Raw genomic sequence first — 24,795 nt, forward strand, 5'->3', positions numbered from 1 at the left:
TTCGGGAGCAGAATGCAGTTCTGAAGCCCAGATGCAGACCCACACGGCCACAGTACAGAACTGGAATGTTGCCCTGCAAGCCGAGGCGGTGGCTCTGGCCCCTCGACTCTCACATCTACTGTCCACAAGCCCAAGATTCCCCTTCTGGTCAAGTTCAATGGGGACCAAGCCAAATTCTGGGGTTTCTTGATTGAATGTCATCTGCTGTTCATATTGTGACCACCATCATATTCCACAGACCAGTCTCAAGAAGAGCTTAGGATTAGCCTGCTTACCAGAGAGCCCTAGTTACTTCCCCACTATTGAAGGGGTCTAGCCCTCTTGTCAAACATTCTGAGGAGTTTGTCCAGGCAATAGTAGGTATTTCTGGTGATCCTAACAGAGAGCACACTGCAGAGACTGATCCCAAACCCACTAGCAGAAACACAGCCAAGTTCTGATGCCTGGCAGCTGAGATACTCTGAAACAAGGCCACACACCACCACCACTTCTAGCAAGGACTCAGTGATTCTACTAAAGATGAATTAGCTTGAGTGGAACCTCCATCTAGCCTAGAGGCACTAGTTGATCTATGCATCTGGACTGAAGACAACTAACAGAATGAGGGCCAGGAAAAAAAGCGCATTCCCAACCCTCATCAAACCAGACCCTTCTGTCCTATGTGACTCCGGCTAATCTACCAGATCCTGAGCCAAAGCAAATCGACCAAGTTTGACCCAGCATCTCCACTGATGAACAGACTTGGTGCCAGGCTCTAGGAGTCTGCCTGTACTGTGGGGAATCAAGGCATTTTGTGGTGGGTTGCCCAGCCAAGAACTGCCACCCTTCTGGTCAGGAAACATCAGGATCCAGCCCCAGTAGTAGGGCTGGAGCCAGGTCAGTATTTCATTTCACCCTACTGTGAGCTGCTCTGCCGTCATTTCTCTGGAATTCTGACAACCCCTAACCAGCGGTAATCTCCACTTCGTCTTCTCCTCCAGCTCAGGCACCCTGCAATGCCTGATCTCTGGTTGGGGGCACTGGTCAGCTCAGGTGAACCTGGTAACTTCATCGACCAAGAAGTTGTCAAGGGTCATGCCAGACAACACTGTTTCTGATCAAGGCCCTCTGTTCTTCTCCTGGTTCTGGCAGGAATTCTTCTATCATCTTGGCACCAACCCCTCATTTCAAATGCCTACCACCCTCAGGCGGATGGCCAAACCGAAAGGGTCAACCAGACATTGGAACAGTACCTTTGCTGTTTCCTGAATTTTCACCAAGATGACTGGGTTCCCCTATTATCTTTGGGGAAATTCACCTACAGTAATGCAACCCAGACTTCCACCCAGCTAAGCCCATTCTTGGAGAACTTCAGTTTTCACCATCAATTTCACCCCAAATTATCAGAGGGCTCCTCTGTTCCAGTAGCCAAAGTCTTTGTCCTCCATATCCACCAAAGTCATCAGGAGCTCATAAAGCATTTGGCTGTGGCCAAGGATTCCTATAACAGTTATGCCAATCAACATGGGCAAGTTGCCCTGGACTTCAGTGTAGGTGATAATGTATGGCTCTTCATCCAGAATTTGAAATCAACCCCTCCCTCTGCCAAGCTCATCCACAAATACCGTGGCTCCTTCCAAATTACCCAGAAGATAAATCCAAAGCCTTCAAGCTCCAGCTCCCAGAGTTCCTGAAAATCCACCCCATCTTCTGTGTCTCCCTTCTCAAACCATTTGTTGGCAAACCCTTTCCTAGATGGATCCACCACCACTCATAATGGTCTAGGGGCAGGAAGAATATGAGGTCCATTAAATACTTGATTCCTGATAGTTAGGAGGTAAGCACCAATATCTAGTGGATTGGAAGGGGTACAGGACATAGGACAGATCCACAGAAAACATCCATGCCCTGCCCTGCCCTGCCCTGCTACAAGAATTCCACCAACAATACCCTGACAACCAGGACCAACAGCCCCTAAAAGGAGCCCTGAGGAGGGGTTACTGCCTGAGACAACTGGTTCCCAGCCAGGCCCCTAGGCAACCCAGCAGGCTCGGCTGGGCCTAATGAGCCCCCTCCAAATGGCTACACTTTCTGATTGGGCGAGGGAGCCAGTGCTCTTCTACTTGCACCTTGCAGGAGCAGCAGCTGTTGCTCATTACATACCATGCCCACATCTGAACTTACCCCGCTCTCATTTCCACTTCCTAATCCAGCCCTTGCTCCAGCCTGCTTCCAGTCCTTGCTCCCAAGCCCTGCTCATCACTAGTTCCCAGCCCCAGCTCCCCTAGCTTCATTCTGGTTTCTGACTCCTGGCTCTAACTCTGGACTATGTCCCTGACTATGACTCTGGCTTACCCTTCAGCTTAGACTTTGACTGCTGACTCTGGTTATTACTTTCAACATCGTCCTTCGACCCTGACTCTGGCTTCAGTTTTAGACCGGTCCCTGATCCCTGGAGCTATGCTTGTCATTCCCTGAACTGTAACCACAAGCACCAGGCAAGGTCCTGATCCACCCAAGCCCCAGCAGTGTACAGCAAACACTTACTACAGATACAATTTACATGAAAAGATACATGAAAATATCTTTTTCACATCAGATTAAACTCTCTTCATATTCCCAATTTTGTTGATTTAAGTAGAGGAGTGAAGATTTGACAGAAAAATCTGAAACGTTGTGATAAACTGTTAATGGAGTACTGGCCTACCAAAGAAATTAAAGACAGAGTAAAAAAATTAGTTCTGGACCTATCCAAAATTGGACTGTAAACCACCTACTGGACTGATTGAATTAAGTGTTGCAGTTAAAAATCTTACAAATTACTCCTTTATGTTCTTCCTGAAAAATCAGTTTATATAAATATGATTGATCTGATATCTATATAAAGGCAACCAAAAACTGACTTTTTCCAGCCCATCAGTCCACTCCGCAATAATCTGATTTGTTCGTCTTTGAGACGTGTAGCTACAGGATGAAGTCTTACAAACACATTTCTGCCTCTAATAAAATGTGTCCAATTTCTTTCCACAAAAGATATGCCAGCTGATATGACAGTTATAATGAAGTATTTCCATGCCTTTGAATGTGTCCCAAAAGACAAGAACCTGTTCTACAATGGGCAGAAATGCTGCTACAATGAGAATAATTAAATGCTCCTGACAACCTCTAATTCACATAAAATAACCCGTAAATAAATTAAAAGGGAAACAAAGGTACTAGAAATAATAAACTGAGGGTGAAATAAAGAGCTGCTTTAGCTATGGTAAGTGAGTTACATTAGTGTGGAAGACTGTATTTTGTGGAACATTGTGCAGGGTAATAAATATCTATACCTGAGAATATGCTAAATCTTTCCTGAAATTCTAGTCAATATATAGGGTTCCAGCAGCCTTCAGAGTACAGAAGTGGGTGAGTATCTACTGTATGCCTGTTCAACATTTGCAAACAGTAATCAGATATTACAATTTTTCTTATATCTAGACTAGAGCATCATTGTGATAATTATATGGTACCTGTTGTCAAATGTTAACCTTTTAAAATGGTGCCAGCTGTAAAACAGCCAGAGAAAAAGTTACTAAGTGTATTTGAGATGGCATCATTGCAAGATGTTGGTTTCAAGATCTGATCACCAAGAGTTAAAGTTAAAGATCAGAAATGAAGAAGAGTTACATTAAAAGTCTTTTTAAAAATTAGGAATATTCTCCTTCTCAGCTTTCTTTCTGTCTGAGGTGTCAAGTGACATTTTTCACCTTGTTCTGTCTTGAGAATTGTACATACTTTGGCAGAGAGTAGCCTTGTAAACTAAAGATTTAAAAGACAAATATCTGATACTTGGTACACTGAAAGAAAGAATCCTCTGAGACCGCCCACAGTGCCATATTTTAGATGAAACTTAAACATGACCAAAATACTTTTGGCTATTTATGATCTGATTATACTTTTCACAAGACACTAAAGTAATTCTCCTAGTCAAACTATCCTTGCTGAATTCCAGCCTGGGTAATTATACTGGGCCATATCATGGAACTGATTATTAAGCAGAACTCTCCATTAATTTTAATGGGACATATATTTTAAAATTGATAGTATGGCCTGGGCCATTCTAAAATTCCCCTCACAGCTTCAGTTACATATGTTATTCTCTCTTTCACCTAAAAACATTACAGGGGAGCATCATTATACAGCTAATGTATACCATGACATAAAAGGTTGTAATTCAGTTGTAAGAAAAGTTATTTCATGGTGGTCTACATAAAGGATTTTGGAATTAAAGCTGCTAAAATGTAAGGCACTATCATTATTATTAACATAAAACTGCAGCAATAGTCATGAAGCAAGACCCATCATGCAAGGCTGCTTGAAGAAGGGAGGAAAAGTAACATGTAGTCAGGTGTTGGCTGCATGTGTGTTCTGTGTGCTGCACTGGCTCTGGCAGGTAGCCAATAAAGCCGACCTTAATTGAACTGCCCAATAAATCCACAGACCATGATTCAATAGTGAAGACACCCAGCCAGGTTTATTGTAGGTGAAGCACGGTCCTAGTATCCCATAGACTCTATAGGACCATTAACACATGTATGCTCGTTACAATGGACCAGCTCAATAGATGGCAGGATTTTCTGTCCCCCAAAGACACTACCTCTGAGACCCTCTTTTGTACACTGATACAAACAAGATATGTAGTGCCCCTCTGACGTGGTGAGATACCACCCTTTACCTTGTTTCTGATGGTTTGATCAAAACATATTCTTCTCACTGTCATCCTGACTTTAACTTTAGGTAGGGTTAATGTATCCTTGTTATCTTTGGGGAGTGTACTTGTACCATTCCTGGTATTGGGATGTTCTGATACCACCTTTCTGGAATGTGCTTGCATAAGTTATGTGCCCAGAACTTCTAAGAAATGTGTGTGTTCGCCAGTTTCTGTGAATTTACAGGCAGAATCACAGCCTGACTTCTGCTAACTTTGCTTTAAAACAGCAGGGCCCAACTACTACGTTAGCTCAGGCCTAAGGCCTCATACCCAGCCTGTTATACTAGACTTCATGTCTCAGGCTCTCACTTTTCACTACAACATGTAGTCTGTAACCCACTCTACAATCTCCAGAATCTAATACAACTCAATTCTAAAGGCTAAAAAGTACAGAGGCAATCGGAGTGACTAAGATCTATGTCCTAGGATCTATCTGATTTGCCTTCAAAAATACTGTTTCCTGGCAGCTGAAGAGAGAGAAGCATATTCAGAATAAGAAGGGGGTTCTGGTTGCTAGTGTTTGAACTGATAAAAAAAACAAATTCTGTAACTTCCAGTGAGGCATCATTTGAACACAAGATAAAAGAAGCAAAACAAAGGTATCTTTAGGGCACAATTTATAATATGTTTATGAGCGAACCCCTTGGAATTATGTTTTTACTTTATCATAAAAGGGAGCATCAGCAGTTTAACTTTTCAGGACCGACCTCATATTGGAGTCTAATATAATGTTCAGTGTGTACACAGTGCTTTTCATTTACAAAGCACTTTAAGTGTATTAACTTATTCATTCTCACTCTGCTGTGGGGAAGCAAGTGAAAATTAGTTAATTATCTATAATGCTCTATCCCACTACTACTGCCCCCATTGACCAAAATATTTCAAGATCTCAGGGAGCTCCACTTATCTCATGCTAGGGAGCTGAAACCTAGGGATAAGAATCTTCTAGCATAGGATCTTTAAAGAACTGTAAAAGGCCCTATTTTACAGATGGGAAAATTGAAACAGAGAGAGACTTTCCCAAGGCCACAGACAGAATATTAGTTCCCAGACCATTAGATCATGTCCTGCTCTGTGTATAAAGATGAAAAAATTCAGGAACTTGAGATAATGCCATAAAAATTTTAAAGTGTCTTTGTGCAGCATGTAAGAATTCTAAAGTTATTGTGGGAAATGCAAAAAGGTAACCAAGTCCTCTGTTTTCTTTAGGACAGCTTTCTTCTCACCTTCACTTGGGCAGTAGAACTTTCAGGTCCTTCCTTCCCAGATCAATATTTCTGTAATTATTTTAGAGACGTGGATCTCAGAAATTGTGAACTTTAGGATTAGGCCCTCAAATTCCTCAGTCAATAAGACACTGGCTAAGCTTTAAGACTAGCCAATTCCAAAGACTGATGGGCGTGTTACCTTAGACAGAGAAATGGTTTCTGGCTACTGTGAAGTACATCCAGGTCAGGGCACCGGAATGCGATAAACCCCAACTAGTGTCATATCAAATCCTTACTAGGACTCTCCCTTCTCCAAGCCTGTCCTCTCCATGTCAAGTCTGCCTCCATAACATTTCTAGCCCAATTCCTTAAGCCAAAAACTACCCTGAGAGATGAGACACATAGCAGATTTGAGGTGGGAAAGAACTAGCATATTGCCAAGTCATGTGAAAAGTAAATGAGATTGGCCACAGCAGAGTACACAGAGGGCCCCTTCATGATGCTTGCTGGGGAGTCCTATTGTTATTTAAATGTATTATTTTGGGTTTTTTTCATGACAAAGTCTTTCAGAGAATACAAAGTACATATGACTAATAAAAAATGCTAAACAGCTCATATACAAGTTTTCTGTTCTGTACATACCTATTTAGACGATTTTGTACTTAGGTGGATGGGAACAAACAATGTTTACCAAGAAATTAGGGCATCTTTTTTGGAGTCATCACAGTCAAATAAGAAAATAATATGGTGTGGGGTTTATTTCAAAATATTTTGCAGCCATTGTGCACTATAATTTATGTGACTCCATAAATTAGGCTGTAATACTGTTAATACAAAAAGTTGCTAGCAAATTCACTAGCACTATGCACTAGCAAATAGCCAGATGTAAAGTGTTAATACAATTAATTTTAAAATTAAACTAAACAAAAGGGCTTTCTCTGTATTATGAGTACTCTGTTTACATGCAACATTTCAATTAAGTAAATATCCTAAACTGATAAAGATACTATTAGTACTAGCATTTTAATATTTTAATTATTCCTAGGTTTTAAGACCAGGAGGGGCCATTTTGATACTGTCTGATTTCCTATACAGTATATGTCATAGAATCTCACCCAGTAATTTCTGCATCTAGTCTGTAAACCCATAACTTCTGTTTGAAGTTATATCATTATTATTATTTATATGGAAATCTGTATGTGTCTGGAGCTGTATGATACACATAAAAGAAACAACTTGCCCCAAAGAGTTTACAGTCAAACTCACAGAATTATGAGAGCACAAGTGACAATTCAGGTGCAGTGTTGAAGATTTTGTCTTGTTGGCTTGTCAAAGTTTCCTTAATCACAAACCTATGTGTACTATTGTTAATAAGTAATAAAAAATGGTCTATGCTATCAAAATGTTGTTACAAACATCCAGATAAACTTTCAAACAAATATATTTTCATTTCAACAACAGAAATTTCTTACTACATTTGTAAACGAAAGCCGAATTCTCTATTTCAATACACTGTATTACTGAAGTTGTCTTTTATTTAGATGTGTAATGATTTTCATATTTAGGACCACTGAAGTCAATGGGGCGCCTCAAGGGTGCATCAGACTGCCCATACAGATCACAATGCCGGGTTGGGGCATTAATCAATAAGAAAGAAGTGTATAGTCATACTGTGACTGGCCCTTTCACCAGTGTGAATAGGAAGGTAGGGAAAATACAAGGAGTCTTCCTTCTCCCTGTATGCCTTATGCATGCAAGGGCCAGTTACAATCAAAGTTCATGGGCTCTTGGCTCTGTACCACACTTACACAAAGCTGTGCCTTAAAGATACAATTTAGCTTTAAGTTAGTCACTCCTTTAGGAACCATCAGCTTGAATGTGATTATGTAACTATAAACTACAGTACACAATTAAGTACATTGAGTAGAAAAGCTAATGCTACTTACTATTCATTCATAGGAAAATATTTGCAGTGGGGAGGATGCCAAATATAAGAAACACATACCTTGTTCATAAAGTAAAGTCATATTTGTATTTTTGAGGGCAACCAGATTACTCAATAATGCAATTACACTCTGCATGGTATTTCCCAGGATACTGTCCTGATGCTCCTGTAATACAAATAAAATTAAACAACAAAACATCTTCCAAGACATTTTCTTATTGCATTTTAACAGTAGACTATTTCCTTGCAAAATGTAATGGGAAATATTACCCAAGTCCTTTAAAATTCAATTTAATGATTATAGAACAGTGACAATTACAGAAACATGACCTCTTACAAAGGTTGTTTAAGGGGATATTACTTGGAGTAAGCCTGCACTAAAACCTCCAATCTGAATTTCACATGTGGCCTTCTGTCACTAATGAGTTGACCAAAAACACTGGATAACCCTGAATTTTTAGGACATTTGAATCTGGACTGGAACTTTGCCAACTGCCAATCTCTAATCACCACATATTCAGAACCGATTTATATTTTCATTGCATTATATTTCTCTTACTGACTATTCTCATTCTATTCAGCTTTAGTTCAAAGTGACACAGAAAGCCATGAGATCCTTTTGTTATTTTGTGAATAAATACCACAGAGGGCAAGATTTTTCATAAATGTAATATTAAGTTTAATACCTATTACATGAAGGATACCCATATTTACATATTTAGTTTCATGATTCTTAGTGAGTCTCATTGTTGACGGATTGCTTGAGTGGAGTCACAGAATATTCTGACTCTATATTGCTAAATTCATGGTCTTCTTGGTCACAAGAAAAATGTTTTGTCTCTCCCGTCTTTAAAAATATACTGCAATCTCAATCTTAAAGGTGTGAAAATCTGTAGTGTGATCAGTAATAATTAGCCTGACAAATCAGAAGCTGATATAGGAACACTATGAGTTTGTGACAAGCGCTGTGTCAAATCTGTGCCAAATATAAATACAATGAAAATATTTTAAATCTCAACTGGGATGTTCAAGAAACAGTGGGTTGAATGCGTGCTCAAGTGGGAACTACTCTGAACCTCTGGTCACAGTGTCATTAGTATACAGATGACATACAGCTCCATGTCTCATTTCTACCAGAAATGGATGAAGTGGGGTCTGTTCTGGCTCATTTCCTGTCTGACATTAGGACTTGGATAAGAGTAAACTAACTGAATCTTAATCTGTACAAATCTGAGGTAATGACAGTGGGTTAGAGGCAGAGGAAGGATTTTAAGAGTATGGCAAAGATGTCTTCAGACAGCATTAAATACAGGGTTTAGCCATGCTTTCTCCATGAAGTTTGCAACTTGCTGCTCTGAGACCAGTCCTCCTCTGGAACCTCAGATGGTGCTGAGGGCCAAGAGCAACTTATTTTCAGCTACATCTCTCTGAATAGGCATTTGTGACCTTCTCTCTTAGGTATGCTCTTCACCACAGTAATGGAAATATGTCCTACTTTGGGATCTTCTTGATGACCATTCACATGTTACAGATGGTGCTGAATGCAACTGCTTGTCTGTTAGCTAGTAACAGTCACAAGGAATATGTTACTAGTTTTCTTGAAATAGTTCCTTCTTATTCAACTTCTGGGTGCAATTCAAGGTGTTCTCTTTTATCCATAAGTCCTCGATGGCTTGGGTCCTGAGTACAAGAGAGACAACCTCTCTTTCCATATATTATCACAGCATTTGAGATAAGGTGGAACATTTGAGGGCCTAGATGTAAACATCATGTGGTTAGTAGCTAGGAATTCTCAGTGGGGATCTCTTGACTCTGGAACTGTCTTTCCACAAGGGTCTATTGAATGTTAGGGCACAATCTAAAACCTAAAATAAAGGCCAATATATTTAAATGCAATGTTGGAAAGCATAAGTGTAATCTCCTTTTAAAAAAATAAAGTTACCAAAACAGAAAAGTGATGTCATGTGGCAACGTTATCGAAAAGCAATTCTGAAATACATTCTTAGGAGGACAAAGTTTTCAGATAAGCATTTCTAATACATCAACAAGATGCATGTTTCATCTGATAACCTGTCACCTGCTATCTAATTAGATTTCTTGAAGCATGCTTGGAGTGCAATTAATAAAACACCAAGATGAATATGTACTTTATTCATGTCAAAAATTAACTAATGACACATTTTGTAGAAAACCAGATCCTAAGAAAAACAAAAATGCAAAGCTAATACAAAGCTCACTGTTTACAACAAAATGACAGATGACACTTTGTATCAAGTACCTTCTTGGAAGAATAATAAATGTGTCATTCTGAGACCAAAACACCATATAGTTGATGTAAATATCTTGTAATAAGATTCACCTTTTACACCTACTATACCAAAATGTAATAAAGAATTTGGTAGTCGTGCAGTACTGCAATCTTTTGCATGCACAAGGTTAGTAGCATTAAAATTAAGCCACATTTCTTTTAGTGAAATCAATCAACTATGTTATACAACTCTCTAATGAAAGACTGTATCAAATGAAGTTTATCATACTATAACATATGCAATTGTAGATTTCAGGATGTAATTCTAGGTATCTGAGGGCGAAAAATGCTCTCTTAAATAATACTTCAGGTATCCCACTTAGAGGGAAACAGTATACTCAGCTAGATTACTAAAGTTTTAATATATGTATAGAAAATGGGTTATGGTTAGGTCTCCTGAAGCCATAGGTATGCCTTACCTAGTCTAAGTTGTCACTGATAGCTGTTACGTTAGATTTTTAAGGTTTATGTAGAAAATATTTAACTTCTGTATAATCCATCAATGAGCAAAGCTGATCTAATTTGTGTGCACAACACCACAGATTGTGGACATTTAATGAACAGTGCACTTGACAGCTTTAATAAAACATAGCATTTGCCAACAGAGATAATTAGAATTGAAGCAGCAAAATTCTAGTGTTTGGCAATACAGATGAAACAACTTCATTAAAATGTACAGCTTCTGCAAATGAAAGGCAGGAAAGCACTGGACCCTGAAGAATCAGCCTTCTCAAAACTAATTGCTTCAGTGCTTAAACAGGACAGCTATGAAATACCAAGGGCATAACAAGGAAATACTAGTTTAAAAAAAACAGCTTTTCAAAGAGCACTGCACTGCATTTAGGCCATTAAACTTTTTATTCTAATTTTGAAAGGTTGTGTGTTAATGAAAGAAATCACATACACTTTTAAAACCAATAAGGTAAGTAAATTTGAATTAGCTACGTGGACTTGTAAGTTTCAGCAAGATGCTACTGTATAAATCCCAGTAATAACTTTTTGCTTCCTTTTAGTGCATCAGAACTTAAAACAACACACTGAGACTCCAGCATTTTAACCACATTTTTTGATAACACTGAAACCATACTGCACTTGTGATAAAAGTTAACCCTCCAGAGACTGCACATAACCTGTACATGCTCCTCTAAGCATTCATTTAGCTGACGGTTTGGAAAATAAATTGCTTTAAGGGTTAACTTCAGCGATATGCTGTAATTAAATTACAGGATACCATGATATTTCATACAGTAATTCTATTCCACTCAATGGAATTACAGTGGTTAAACTGCAATTATTTTAGGGGCACTCGTTCTCAAGCCTGTACATAACCTATGAACACTAGTTAGATAATGAATATGAAATCACAAGATGTTTTGCTATTTCTTACAATAAATCAATTGATATAAAAGTATTCTAAAAATGAAATATAGCTAAACTCTGCTTCTTAGAAGCTGTATTTTTTGTTTGTTGTCAAAAACTCTTGACAAAAGTGCAGGTTTATATTTTACTGGGCATAGTTTATCTTCTCTGTCTGTGAATGTCAATAAGCAAAACAGAAGCCTCTATATAGTTTCTCTGGAAGTAGAAAATGGTGGTATCATTAGTATAGAGCCAATAAGAGATAATCTCAGCAAACATATGCACCATTCTTCAACCAGAAAAGTAAGCTAATTGAGAAACAAGTCAATTCTGCCTAGCTACATAATACTTGACTAATCAGGCCTTTAAAGTTTTGTTGCTTTTGATCAAAGGGACTAGTCAACACAAAACTGATAATTAGTAAACATGAACCTCAGTATTAATTTAATCCTATTGTCTGTAGATGATCTAATTTAAAATAGAGAAGATTATGTTTTAACTACCTTATATCGTCTCCAAAGGAAAAAAAACCACATAGCTCTGATAGCTCTACCTCTCAAAACCACTGTTCTGATATGTAATAAATATATCTAATAAATACAACATTTCAGAAGATTGTAGTAGGGGGCTGGTCATGTAGTGAGGATGTAGCCTACCAATCTGGCAATCCAGTATAGGAGTAATCATGGATATCCTGCTTGTTGGATGTATCACAATGTTGGTATATGCAGTGCACACAGGGGAAGATGTCATGCGCCTTTCACTAAAATGCTTATTGGGGATTCAGATAAACCCATATTCTTAATCATAGAAGGGGTATACAAGCTTCAGATATCAAAGGAAAATAGTAGCTCAGCGTGATTGTTTGGGAATGATGGAAGGATATCTGTGAAAAACACTTAGTTACTTCAAGCACCATACCAACAAACAAGGCACTCAAAGCCTGGGTTCTTCTTCACCATAACACGTGGGACAGAAAATTAAAACAAATATTTAATAGTGTTATATTTTATTTTCATCTTTTTCTGGTGGGGGTATTTATCCCAGCCATCAATGCACAGATATCGTCTTTGCTCGTGTTCCAGTCAGATTATGCAAGCTTTAAACACAGCCCCGATAAGCTCTCCTCTTTCATTCTGGAAATCAATCATGGGGACCCCTTTATTCACCCGTTCTGTTGTTTGAAGGTTATAGTTACATTCTTGACTCCTATATTAACAAGTAGGTTCTTATGAGCTGGGGGAAAAGTTACTTATAGTAAGGGGTTCTACAAGAGTGTTGTCTCTGCATATTCACATTTGTGGGATGCAATCCCAGAAAAGATGAGCTTTCGTAACCTTCTACAAAAACAGTTTCTGTTGGGACTACATAAGTGCCCCCTTGAAGCACCAAATGTTTAGAGTTGAGGCTATACATGGGCCATGTGACCCCACGCTTCTCACTTCCTTCTGTCAAAGAAGAGTCCAATGGAAGGGGGATAGCAGGCAGGTTTCATGAATACAGAGGCAACATGCCTCCAAGAACCACAATAACTAGGGTAATTATTTTTTCCCTCTTTGAGGTGGCTGCTGCATATTCCAGCTGGTGGAAGTCTAATGAGCAGTACTACCTTGGGGAAACGAGTTTAGATGTTATAATTCATAAGGATTGCAGAATTACCCTTCCAAAGTGAGCATCAGCTCTAGGTGTTACATCAAGAGAGTAGAGCTGAGTGTGTTCAGAACTTTAGGTAAATAGCCGGAAGAGGTCTAAGGAGGAAACGCTTTGGAAGCATGTCAGCAATGCTGCCCTATGCTGGATAGAGAGAATTGAGAACCTGAAGTATTGACACCCGAACTCAAGTTTCAATTTATACAGAATAATCTACTAAGACTAATGCGGAGTGGAAATGACATGCCGTTCAGTCTTCCTATTTGTTTTGTCCTATCCAAATAAAAACTCAAAGCCCTATTGATATCTAGGTTATGTAGTCTAGTTTCCACTGGATGAGAGTGAGGTTTTGGCATGATCATCAGGAGATTAATGGTTTGCTTCAGTTCGAACTCAGACACCACTTCTGGTGTATCTTTGGAATGAGGACACAGATCAATTTTGTTCCTGTGGACTATGGTAGAAGTAGGATCAGCCATTATAGGCTTCAGCTCACTCTTCTGGAAGCTGTAACTGCAAGGCAACCCAGCAGCAAATTCCAAAGACTCAGCCCTGGTCTACACTTACCTGGAGATTTGGCGACAGTCGACGAGAGTTACGCAAGCTACGCAGAGTAGCTTGCATAACTCCCTTATGCACGCTGTCTTCACAGCACTGCGCCACTTGCGGGGTGGTTTACTAGCGTCGACTTTCTGATTGATTGAGCGGGTCTACACTGACCGCTCAATCGATCCAGAAAGATCGATCTGACGGCGGTGACTTTGCCGCCGCCAGTATAAACATACCCTCAGTGTTGTCGGCTCGTCTTCCTTTAGAACAATGTTTCTCAACCAGAGGGGGCTGCAGGACAGTGTGAGGGGGGTCACAAGCATAGGGCCAGCATCAGGCGGTGGCAAACAGGGCAACTGCGGGGGGACCCATGCCACAGGGATCCCTGCTAAGCTAAGTAACATGCTTCAGCTCTGCCACCTAGGGTTGGGGCCCAAGGTTAAGGAAGGGGGTCATTTTTTTTTAATGTCCAAAGAGGGTTGCCAGTACAAAAAGGTTGAGAAGCATTGCTCTAGAGCACTATAGAGGACTCTGGCACTGAACATCCCTTAGCATGTCTCTTTTTCTTCCTCAAGGACTATAGAATAACCAAGAGCTGCATCAACATGTCCTCAAAAGAACCTGCTTGAGGTTGAGGAGACACCACTGAAGAGGACCCTATTCAGATAACTTATGTTGTGGCAGTAATTTAATCAATATCAAGAAAGATCTTGGCACCAAGGGCACACATGCTGATTTGCTCCAAAGCAACAAAGGGAATAACTAGTACCAGCACAGCAGTAGGTGCCTGTTTAATACAAATCTTCCTACTGCCCGAGAAGTCCCTGGCATCAGTGAAGGGCCTGCACTAAGCGGTTGATTAGGAACTGAAAGCAGCTCGGAGATCAATAAAATTTCAGTACCAGAAATTTCACTTATTAGACTAATTTTTTTCAGTGCAGAGGAGTAGCTGATTCTTAAAGAATACTTAGACATTACAGCTATGGATTCTGTTGTGTGTAGCAACTGACGGGTGCCCCGGATTTGTTTGACCTGAAGCCAAGGATGGACTCTGTGCTCCCTCATCCCACATGTAGATGGTTGATCCAACATCTGAATCCAGGGGCCAGGCTTTTAAGACATTTTTGCTGAGGAAAGCACAGCGCCTCCACTGCCTGCTAATGTGGACTCAAAGCCATTACACACTAAACAGCAATTGGGGAAATAGGCTTCCCCTTGTCAGAGCAAACAACATATTTGTGCACAAATATGCAGTTTTGAAAGGTTGGAGGGGCAAAGCCCACACTGCTTAAATCAACTTTCCTTATCCACATTCTTTGTGGTGTGATTAATCATGACATAAAAGTCTAAGGACACTAAATGTGTAATGATAAAGCTTCATAAAACAACAAATTAAAGCTGGGGCAAGTATGGTTACAATGCTCTTTTATAATCTTGACGCCTAACACTGCAGAATTGCCCTTCCAAAGTTTACATCTGACTGGGTTGCAGTCCAAATAGGATAGTGTTTGGTAAAAGCATGAATGGAAGACCAGGTAACAGCCCTGCAAAGGTCCAATATAGAAACATTACTAAGAAATGCGTCCGAGACTGCTTGGCCCTTGTTGAATGAGCCCTCAGTCTCTGTAGAGGAGAGGTCTGAGCTATGATGTATGCTGTTGTAATACAGGAAGTGATCCACCTAGAAATTGTCTATGCAGAAACCACCTGGCCCCCTCATCCAACTGCACAGAAGACAAAAAGTCGAGGCAATGCACAAAACGGTTTAGTTCTTATCAAACTGAATGTCAAGGATCGTTTCACATCCAGTGAATGAAGGCGCTGCTCATCTGCATTCGAGTCAGGCTTATGAAAAAAACAGGTAAGTATATTGTTTAGTTAAGATGAAACTGTGAAACCACTTTAGATAAAAATATTGTGTGTGGTCTTAAAGCCATCTTATCTTTGAAAATCTGTTTATAGGGCAGCCCTGTCATTAGGGGCTGCAGCAGTTCACTTACTCTCTTTGCAGATGTTATGGCAATAAAAAAGGCTTTCTCTTCCCAAAGGAGAGACAGAGAACAAGTTGGTAAGGTCTCAAATGGAGGTTCGATGAGGGCAGCCAGCACAGAATTGAAGTCCCACAAGGGAACCTTTCCTTTTACAGGTGGAAAAAAGCAATCAACCCCTCTTAAAAATCTTATCATCATGGAGTTTGAGAAAACTGATTTCCTGTGGATTGGAGGATGGAATGCCAAGATTGCCACTAAGTGGTGAGACTCAATGAGCTGAGATACAGACCCAAGGGCTTAAGATGTAACAGGTAATCCAAAATGTCCTGAATGTGGGCTAACATAGGCTGAATTCCCTGAGCTAATGACCAAACTGAAAAATGCTTCCACTTGGCCAAATAAGTAGACCTTGTAGGTGTTTTACAACTATTAAGTAGTAGTAGCTGAACTAGCTGAACTGCTTGCAACTATCATCCCTCCTCCTCATCCAGCCATGCAGCATCCACACTGTGAGGTGCAGACTTCTCAGTGCTGGATGCGAAATCTGACTGTGGCGCTGTGTCAGTAGGTTGGGAAGGAGATTTGTGAGACTGAACAGATAAAATTGTGAAGGTCAGAGAACCAAAACTGTCTTGGTCAAGTTGGCGCAGTGAGTTTGGGATGATTCATCTTGAGTTTGAGAATAACCTGAGGAATGAGTGGGAGTGGGGGGAAGGCATACATCATTGCTGATTCCCAATTTGGATGGAAGGCATCAATTAAGAGCCTGAACTGAACCCTACTTGACAGCAAAATTGACTGTACTCATTGTCTTTTGTTGAAAACAGATTGATCATTGAAATATCCCATTCTCTGAAGATGGACCTCAGAATACTGGTCTGCAAGGACCACTGGTGATTCTGGGAGAAATCCTGCTGAGGTGATCAGCCAACTAATTCTGCACACCTGATAAGTGTGCGGCTGTGAGAATTATGTTTTTCCTCATGCAAAAGTGCCAACATTTTATTGCTTCCTGACAGCTGGTAGGAGTGGGCTCTTCTCTTCTTGTTCACATAACACATTGCAGTAGTGTTGTCAGTAAGTATGTGAACCTTGATCTGAGCCTGAAGAGCCTGGCATGATCGTAAACTCTTTGACGCTCCTGGACTTTGATATGATAGGAAGCTTCCTGTTTCTGTCCACAAATCCTGAACTTTCAATATTCCTATATGCAGCCTCCAACCTATTGTGGAGGCATTAGTAACAGCAATCTTGGTCAGTGGAGGATGGGCAAAAGGAACACCTTCATTTACTTTGTTCTGATTTATCCACCACTCAAGGGACTCCAGGATTGCTGATGGCACTCAGACAAGTATGTCCAATGACTGATAAGGGAGATAGACCAACTTCAACCAGGATCAAAGAGAATGAAGGTGTAATCTCACATGCTGGACTACGTAAGTGCATGCAGCCATATGACCTAATAACTTTTACATAAATGGGCCATAGCTGAAGAATGAGACTGGAGGGACCGACAGACAAAGTGCAAGATAAATTGCTTGAAATTGTTCATTCGGCAGAAAAGCCCTTGAACTTCTAGAACCTAGTAGGGCCTCAATGAATTCCATTCTTTGTGTTGGAATTAATACTTACTTTCTTTTGTTCAAAATCAGCCCCAGTTGATTCCTGTAGCAGAAAAGGTAGCAGAAAATGCTACTTGGTATCAAGGCACCATGCCTCAAGGCAGGCCAGAGCCAACAAAACTCCCGAATGAATTGGCTGGCAAAAGTGCTGAAGAGTAATACAGTCAGCATTATTTTTGTCCCTTGAGACAGGGTGCTTCTCTTTCATCTTCCTGCCCTGGACTTAGAAAGACAAACTAATCTGCTTGGAGCAAACTGTATTCATGCAACGGAGCCAGTAAAGACAAGGCAAGAAAAATGATAAACTACTTTTCATTAATGACATATAAATAAAAATTATATTTAGCAAAACTATGTGCTCTTTCAAAATATAAATAAATAATTGTTAAATATCTCTACTCTTTGTCATTGTACTTTTACTGAGTAGTTTTTACGTAGCTATTGATGTTGATGTTTGCATTGAGATTTAAATTTTATTTTATTAAGCATTAAGTTCATGTAGACACTGGAGGATGTTACAGAGCAATTGTTCTCAAACTTATTTGATTACGCTCTGCTTCTTTTTGTCTGTAGTAGTTTGTGCCCAGGCAGACTAGAGAGCGGCGGCTGCTGGCCGGATGGCCAGCTTTTAAGGCAGCGCTGCTGCCAGCAGCAATGAGAAGTAAGGGTAGCAATACCATATCACTCTTCTCCATTCCTGCTGGCGGTGGCACTTCCTTCAGAGCTGGATGCCCCACTAGCATCCACCACTCTCTGGCCACTCAGCAGTGAATGTGCACAGTAAAATTTTTTCTTAAAGTTTCTCACACCCCTCCAGATTATAATCTACACCCCCCCAGTTATAGGGGATATTCATTTTTTCAGAATTTTTCTAAATGTAATAATCAGGGCCAAATTAAAGCAAACCTTTGCCCCTTCGCGGCGCTTACCCAATACTGTGGCCCTACCCTTCCTAGATGTTGAGCAGAATTAAGATGAATAAGGCAGTTCACACCTCAGAGCTATCACTTACAGCTGTCCAGAAGCTGGAGAGTGACACCATGAGGAAGGGGGAACAGAGGGAAATTCAATGTGTCCTTAAATATCAATAACATTTGGGACACAAACACTAACATATATCTTACTCAATCATATGTTCATTGCATTATATTACTACAGAAGGAGTACGGTTGTTTGGGTGCCTTGACTGTGCATTGCAATAGTTTAACAAGTTTTGATTTCTTTTAAGTTTAACCTTAACTTGAATTTCCTGGGCTTATAAATGCTTTGTTTTCAGACAATTACATCTCTAATGTCTTTTCCTCTAAATTATTGATCTGTAGTCTCACCCTTAACTCCATCTTATCTTAGTTTTTGTTTGAGAACATTATGTATATTACAGCCACACCCCTTATCACTGTGGTATCTCAGGAAGGTGAGGATATAAATTTCTACTTCTTGTCCCAAGTTCTCTAAATCCTAGCTGTAACTCTAGGACTGGAGATGAACTAGTAAGATCTGGAGCTGAACTAAAACTGAAACTCAATAAACTGAATAGCTATAGACATTGGTGTGGGGATAAAGGTTCACAATTTGGAAATGAACCAAGATCAGAATTCATACTAACCCCAATCTATCAGGACTGGAACCTTGGATCCAAATGTTCCTGAACATTAATGGGTTTGAAATCCAGAATTATGCAGTTCATGACCATCTCTGGTAACTAGTTTTTACCTTAATTTACAAAGTTAGGGCCTTATGCTGAAAATATTTGCCAAGAGTAGTGCCTATCGCCATGAACAATTCCACTGACCTCAACAGGACAAGTCAGAGTAGAAAGAACCCCACTTGGCAGTGATTCTAGGTTAGTTCTTTTGGGATTTACAGCAAGAATGTAGGAAGGAGGTTCTCAGATGGACCAAGAGAAAGGAAGTTTATTTTTATAAGTAATAAAATTACTCTTTGATTGTAGACAACAGGAGGGGAACTAGGTTTGCTTATGCCGTAACCTGGTTCCCTTGCTGGGGTAAATAATTGGTCAAATCCCTCATAAACTCACATTAATTCCTAACAAAATGGACTATCATCCATATTCTTTAATTTAACTTTCACTGAAAGTAATGTGATGAGTGATTTATTGGTATTTCCTACTTTAGATGAAGAATTAAAAATAATGAATATACCTAGCTGTGAGACTACAAACAGGGAACTTTAAAATTAAGGTCTCTCCTTAGCTTAAGTTGTTTTGGGATGGGACCATAGTTTCTATGGTTCACACAAGTTTGTTTTATGTTTGTTCTGTGTGGGCACAACTGAGGAAAGAACAAATATGTTTTTGTTTTTGTTTGTTTTGTTGATTTGAGTCAGAAACAACTATTTCCTTTAATCAAAGTTTTTTTAGGGAGTTCTTTTTTGCATTTAATACTTGTTCTTTCTGTCTCCTCCTGTGTACTTAGCAAAAAGGAACCAATGGTGAGGATCAAATTTAGAAGGCAACATTTCAAGTAAATAATTCAGCAGAATATTTAGAAAGTGGCAGTGGAATTTTTATTCTGCAACATATAGAATACAAAGTAATTCACAGGAGTGATGTCCTCCAACCTGTGGAATTTGTTCATATTTTAAGGTCACTGTTTCCTCACTTGGTAGTATTTTGAAAAGTGAAGCTAGACTATGAAATAGCATATGAAGAGAGAACAGGTTAGATGGATAGGTTCAGGAGAGGAAAGAAAAAAAAGTTCATGTAGTGGAGAGGCACAAATAAGAATTTAAGCCCTTTAGCCAAGGTAAAGATTCCACAGAATCTTCTAAATTACATCTACTGTATTAACTTATTTTTCCTATCTATTCAAAGGAGCAGTCAGTTCAAACTATTCAATTATTCTTCTGAGCTGCAGTAGCTCTCTATTCACTGAGAAGCTGCGATTAAACAGCAGTCATAGATTTTCAGGACTAATTCTACCCCTTCCTTATTCCACAGGGCACTCATGAAGAATGCGCACACTATTGCTCCCAAAGCACAAAGTGTGGACCTAATGATGCAATGCAATCCAAATGGGTCACAGCCAAATGAGTTGTGGAGTGGCCAGGGCCTCCCTCTGAGCTGAGATCCTGCAAGTGTCAGCGGATGGTTGGGGAAGTCATTGTTGCAACTTTCTGCAGCAGATTTAAGAAGCACTACATAGAAAGGTGTCCCCAGTGCTCTCTGAGGCATTCTTCATGTATATGCCCTGTACTGGCAGAATAACACTTCGACTTGACTGCTGCCAGCTCCAAACCCCAATTCCCACACTTCAGTGAGGAACAAGAGCACAAGTTAGCTTTTAAAAACAGGTTTTAACTCAGAACTGTGAAAATCAAAGGAAAGAACAACTATTCTGCTTTTCATAAACATCTGCACAGGAATATCAGTTAACGAGTTAAAAGAAAGTATGTTTATTGCAGTTACATGATCTCACCCATAATTTATTCTACTTTTATAGTAGATTAATTGATGGATCAAAGACAATCAAGAATGACTTCATCAGCAAACTAGAAAGCTTTTCTAGAAAGTCCCATTTCACTTTCGAAGAGAGCGCAAGCTCTTCTGTTCTCTTTGTTATGAAGAATGTGTTTATAATTCTTTACAGGATAATTGCCAAACAGTTTACTATATAGTTACTTTTAGGGTCTTCTGCCAAATTTTGGGGCCATTTTTATCTATGTATAAGTATGTATTTAGGAGACTAACTTTAGGCATCCAAGTTTGAATTTTTTTCTGTTTGATTTATAGAAATAAATGCTATCAAATGGCATATAGTTTCTTACAACCATAGAGGTTCAATTAAAATCCTGAGTCTGCTGATTTAGATCAGCTCTTCATACCTACTGTTAAGTGATTTGACTCCTGAGGGGGTGGGAAAACCTAAGTATAAAGCTTGCAACCCAAAAAGAGTGAATACTTTTTAAGTTTAATAAATGTTTACAATCTTGTTTACGTAATGAACAGATGCCCCTACATGGTTATATGATAGTTTAGATATAAGTTATTAAAAAGTGCTGTGAAATAAATGTCATAGTTCATATTAAAATGTATAAATGTGTCTTTTCTTGTAAAGTATTCTGACCACCTGCGTATACAAAATACAAGTGAAACTACTTATCTTGTAAAACTTATAAATGAATGACTTGAAATTCCATTTGTTCTTAACCCAGCCTGAAGGGTTTAATATTGAAGATCATATTGTGTGCAAGCTCACCCTAGCTTTCTGAAACTTATTAATTGAGGATCATTTGGGTTTTTGTATTAATGGACTGCAATGTGAGTCATTGCTTATTATTCTTATTGAGCATTATTAGTTTGTTTGATGCTGTCCTCTCCACCTCAAAATGTTCACTATCTTCGTCAATTACTTCACCAAAAGCATTGTGACCCAAGGATCCCTTGATGCTAACTGGCAGATGGCATAAGGTGTGCATAGGGGTTTACAGGGATACATGGTCTGATATCTATATAATAGTGTGCCAAAAGGTGGCATGTGAAGTCTCTACCAACAACCATGCACGGGTCATCCTAATCACTGTGAGATGTATGTACAGATGATATTGATGGAGTTATGTAGCTATATTGAAAATATACTCTTAAGGTATGTAAGTTAAGACAGATTACAGGAAGGTGAGAGAAAGTTCTATACAGGCAGAGGATAGGTGACACTTATCTCTCTCTGGCTGAATATTGTATATTGAGTATCTTACAAAGTAAGTCTATTAGCATGCACAGTTACCCAGCTACTCAAGATTGCAAACCCAGTAAGAGATCACTAAATGTACAAGTGTTGGCCCGATCCTGCTTTTATGAAATACATGAAAGAACAGAGCCACAAACACCCTCCTCTCTTCCTACCAAGAGGCACTTCAGCCTGATACACTGTACCTTTAATCAAAAGCTAAAACCTCAACTGATTCTTTATTGTTCTACCCTTTGAAATGTTCACTTCAGTCTTTTTAAAATATTCATTTACTGCATATGATTGGAACAAGAGATCCCAGATTTTTGTCTAAGCTATTTTCTGTAAGTCCTACATTCCAGTTTGACATGGTTCCAAATCATATTATATAGTAATAATTCAAGTCTGTCTTTACTTTGAATAATTCTATCCATTTTAAGATTATTTGTAAAACCACTCCACTGACAATTTTATCTGTTGATTTTACCCACTTTCAGAATATTTGTAAATATCCTATTTTATATGTGCTTAAGTCACAAATTAAATAATGTTTGCTTTAAAAGACATATAAGTTCTTCAGCTAGGAGTTTGCACTGAGTGATTGGAGTGTGAATGGCTGATCAATTGAGGTGGGTGTAGACAGGGAGAGTTCTTAAAGTGCTTGTTCATGTCCATTCCAGTATAGTGCATGCCTCTGTGCACAGTTACCCGGAACTTTTTTCTCCTTAGCAGATCCCGTAGGGCCAGCTCTGGCGCCCCCTGGAGCCCCACGTACATGCCGCAGTATGAGAGGTGCTGCCGGCCCTATGCCCCCTCAGTTCCTTCTTTCCACACGTGATGGTTGCTGGAACTAGCCTTGTTTTCAGCAAGTACTATTCCCCTTGTTTGGACTTGTTTGATATTCTCAGTTAGCTTTATTTAGTTAAGTAGTTATTAAGTGTGGTTAAGAGTAGTTAGAGATAAGGCAAGTCCCTGCGGGGACTTCGAACGGCCAGGCCATGCCCCAGTCACTGGGCTTCAAACTGTGTGCCTCCTGTGGGAAGGCCTTCCTGCTCAGGACCCCCACGACTGCTGCCTTAAGTGTTTGGGGGAAGCCCACAGAAAAGAGAAGTGCAAGACCTGCAAGGATTTCAAACTGAGGACTCAAAAGGACCGAGAAATCCAGTTGAAAGCCCTGCTGATGGAGACAGTACTCCGCCTGGCATCCGAGCCGACCTGCTCCGCCTCGGTACCGAGCATGACCTAGGTACAGAGTCCACCGTCGGCACTGCCCTCGACTCAGCACCGCACAACATTGCCGGCACCAAAGATGAAGAAGCAGCACGTGGAGTGCGGACACTCCCCTGAGCCAACGGTATGGGCAGGGTCGAGTACGGAGATGCACTGGACTTGGCCCGTCGAGACTTCTCCGGTGCCTGCATCTCAGATCAGGGAGCCTCCCCCGACTCCTGGGAGTGGGAGAGTGCCCCAGTGTAGGCCACTGAAGATATTTGTGATGCGTTGGACAGAGATAGGGGCTTGATGGGTCTAGTCAGAACCGGTTTGATAAGAGGCGCTACTCGGCCTGATAAACAGGCTCTGGAAGGCCATGTGAATTTGTCTGTGGTGCCAAAAGAGGAGGAAAGTTAGGAAGCGAGGTCACGTGCTATAAATTTACCAATGCTTGCTGTTCCCTAGAGAATGCTGTATAAAAGCTTGAAATGCAAACTGCGCAATGAGAATCCACTTGGATTGCGTGGCAAAATCCCCCAGCAGCCTGCTTCGCAGCGCGCCCTAGAGTCTCTCATTGCTGTTTGGAGCATAAGCCATGATTGAAGATAAGTGTACCTACCTGGTGTGGGAGTGTTTTTATTCCTCACCTGGTATCCAGAACCTGCAGGCAGCTGTGATCAGCAGTGCCTGGCATAACACCCTGCCAACGCCGTCGACACCAAAGGCTTTTCAGGCGGCAAGAGCCTCGTTGGCCTTGCCTACTCCACCTCCGCCCCCCACTCTGCCGAGGGAGAAGGGGCCGGTGTCACCGGGGAAACCCGCGTTGGGTCCCCCTGAATGGCGGTGGAGATCCCTGGAATGAGGAGGAAGATCTCCCACCAGACGGTCTCCAAGGGTACAGCAGAGCTGCTCCTCCAGTAGTCGCTCCAGGTCGGCGTCGTTGAGCTGACCTGCCCCGGCACAGGATGTGGACTCTCCCTCTCGATGCCAACGTCACCCCCTTGCATCGGAGGCAGTGCACGCCAGGAGGTGGCACTGGTCAAGGTCTGCCAGGCGGTGCTTGGACAGGTCCCGTTCCAGATCCCTGGCACTGAGGAGTTCGCCTTTACGTAGACGGCGCAGAACCTGGTCGCCATTGGAGGACCCGGCACTGATGAGTTTGCCCACACCGAGGCGGAGCGGAACCTGGGCGCCAGAGGAAGACCCGGCACTGAGGAGTTCGGGGCGGCGCTGACCTCAATCACTGAAGGTGTCTGCAGGACCACAAGGCAAGTGGCACCGGCAATCATCCATACTGAGACGATGCTCTGGTACGTCTAGCTCTTTGGAGCACACCCCCGCTCATCGACACCGCTCGCGGCAGTGGAGGCGGTCCTCATCATCCTCCAGGTTGGAGGCGTTGAGAGGGTGGTCCCCGGCACATAACGGTGCCTGGGACCGAGGACAAACATGGAACCGCCGGTCCAGAGCCTCTGACTACAACGATGGCTCGGAGTGTCCCAGGGGGGACAGTCATCAGGCGAGCCAATGCCCC

The 24,795-nt window shown here is 40.8% G+C and overlaps 1 protein-coding gene across 4 annotated transcripts in view; it reads right to left on the minus strand.

Annotated features, from left to right (window-relative positions):
- ULK4 (unc-51 like kinase 4) overlaps positions 1–24,795 on the minus strand; it is a 358,194-nt gene that overhangs the window by 69,806 nt on the left and 263,593 nt on the right. For all 4 annotated transcript variants that reach the window (XM_067560838.1, XM_067560836.1, XM_067560835.1 and 1 more), the window contains one exon: positions 7,946–8,051. In XM_067560838.1, coding sequence (XP_067416939.1) covers positions 7,946–8,051 — 106 coding nt within the window. The remainder of the gene's footprint in view (positions 1–7,945; positions 8,052–24,795) is intronic.

The sequence above is a fragment of the Emydura macquarii genome, unplaced genomic scaffold (genome assembly GCF_026122565.2).
Source record: "Emydura macquarii macquarii isolate MOO-44397 ecotype Brisbane River unplaced genomic scaffold, CSIRO-AGI_Emac_v2 contig_2321, whole genome shotgun sequence".
Taxonomy (NCBI): Eukaryota; Metazoa; Chordata; order Testudines; family Chelidae; genus Emydura; species Emydura macquarii.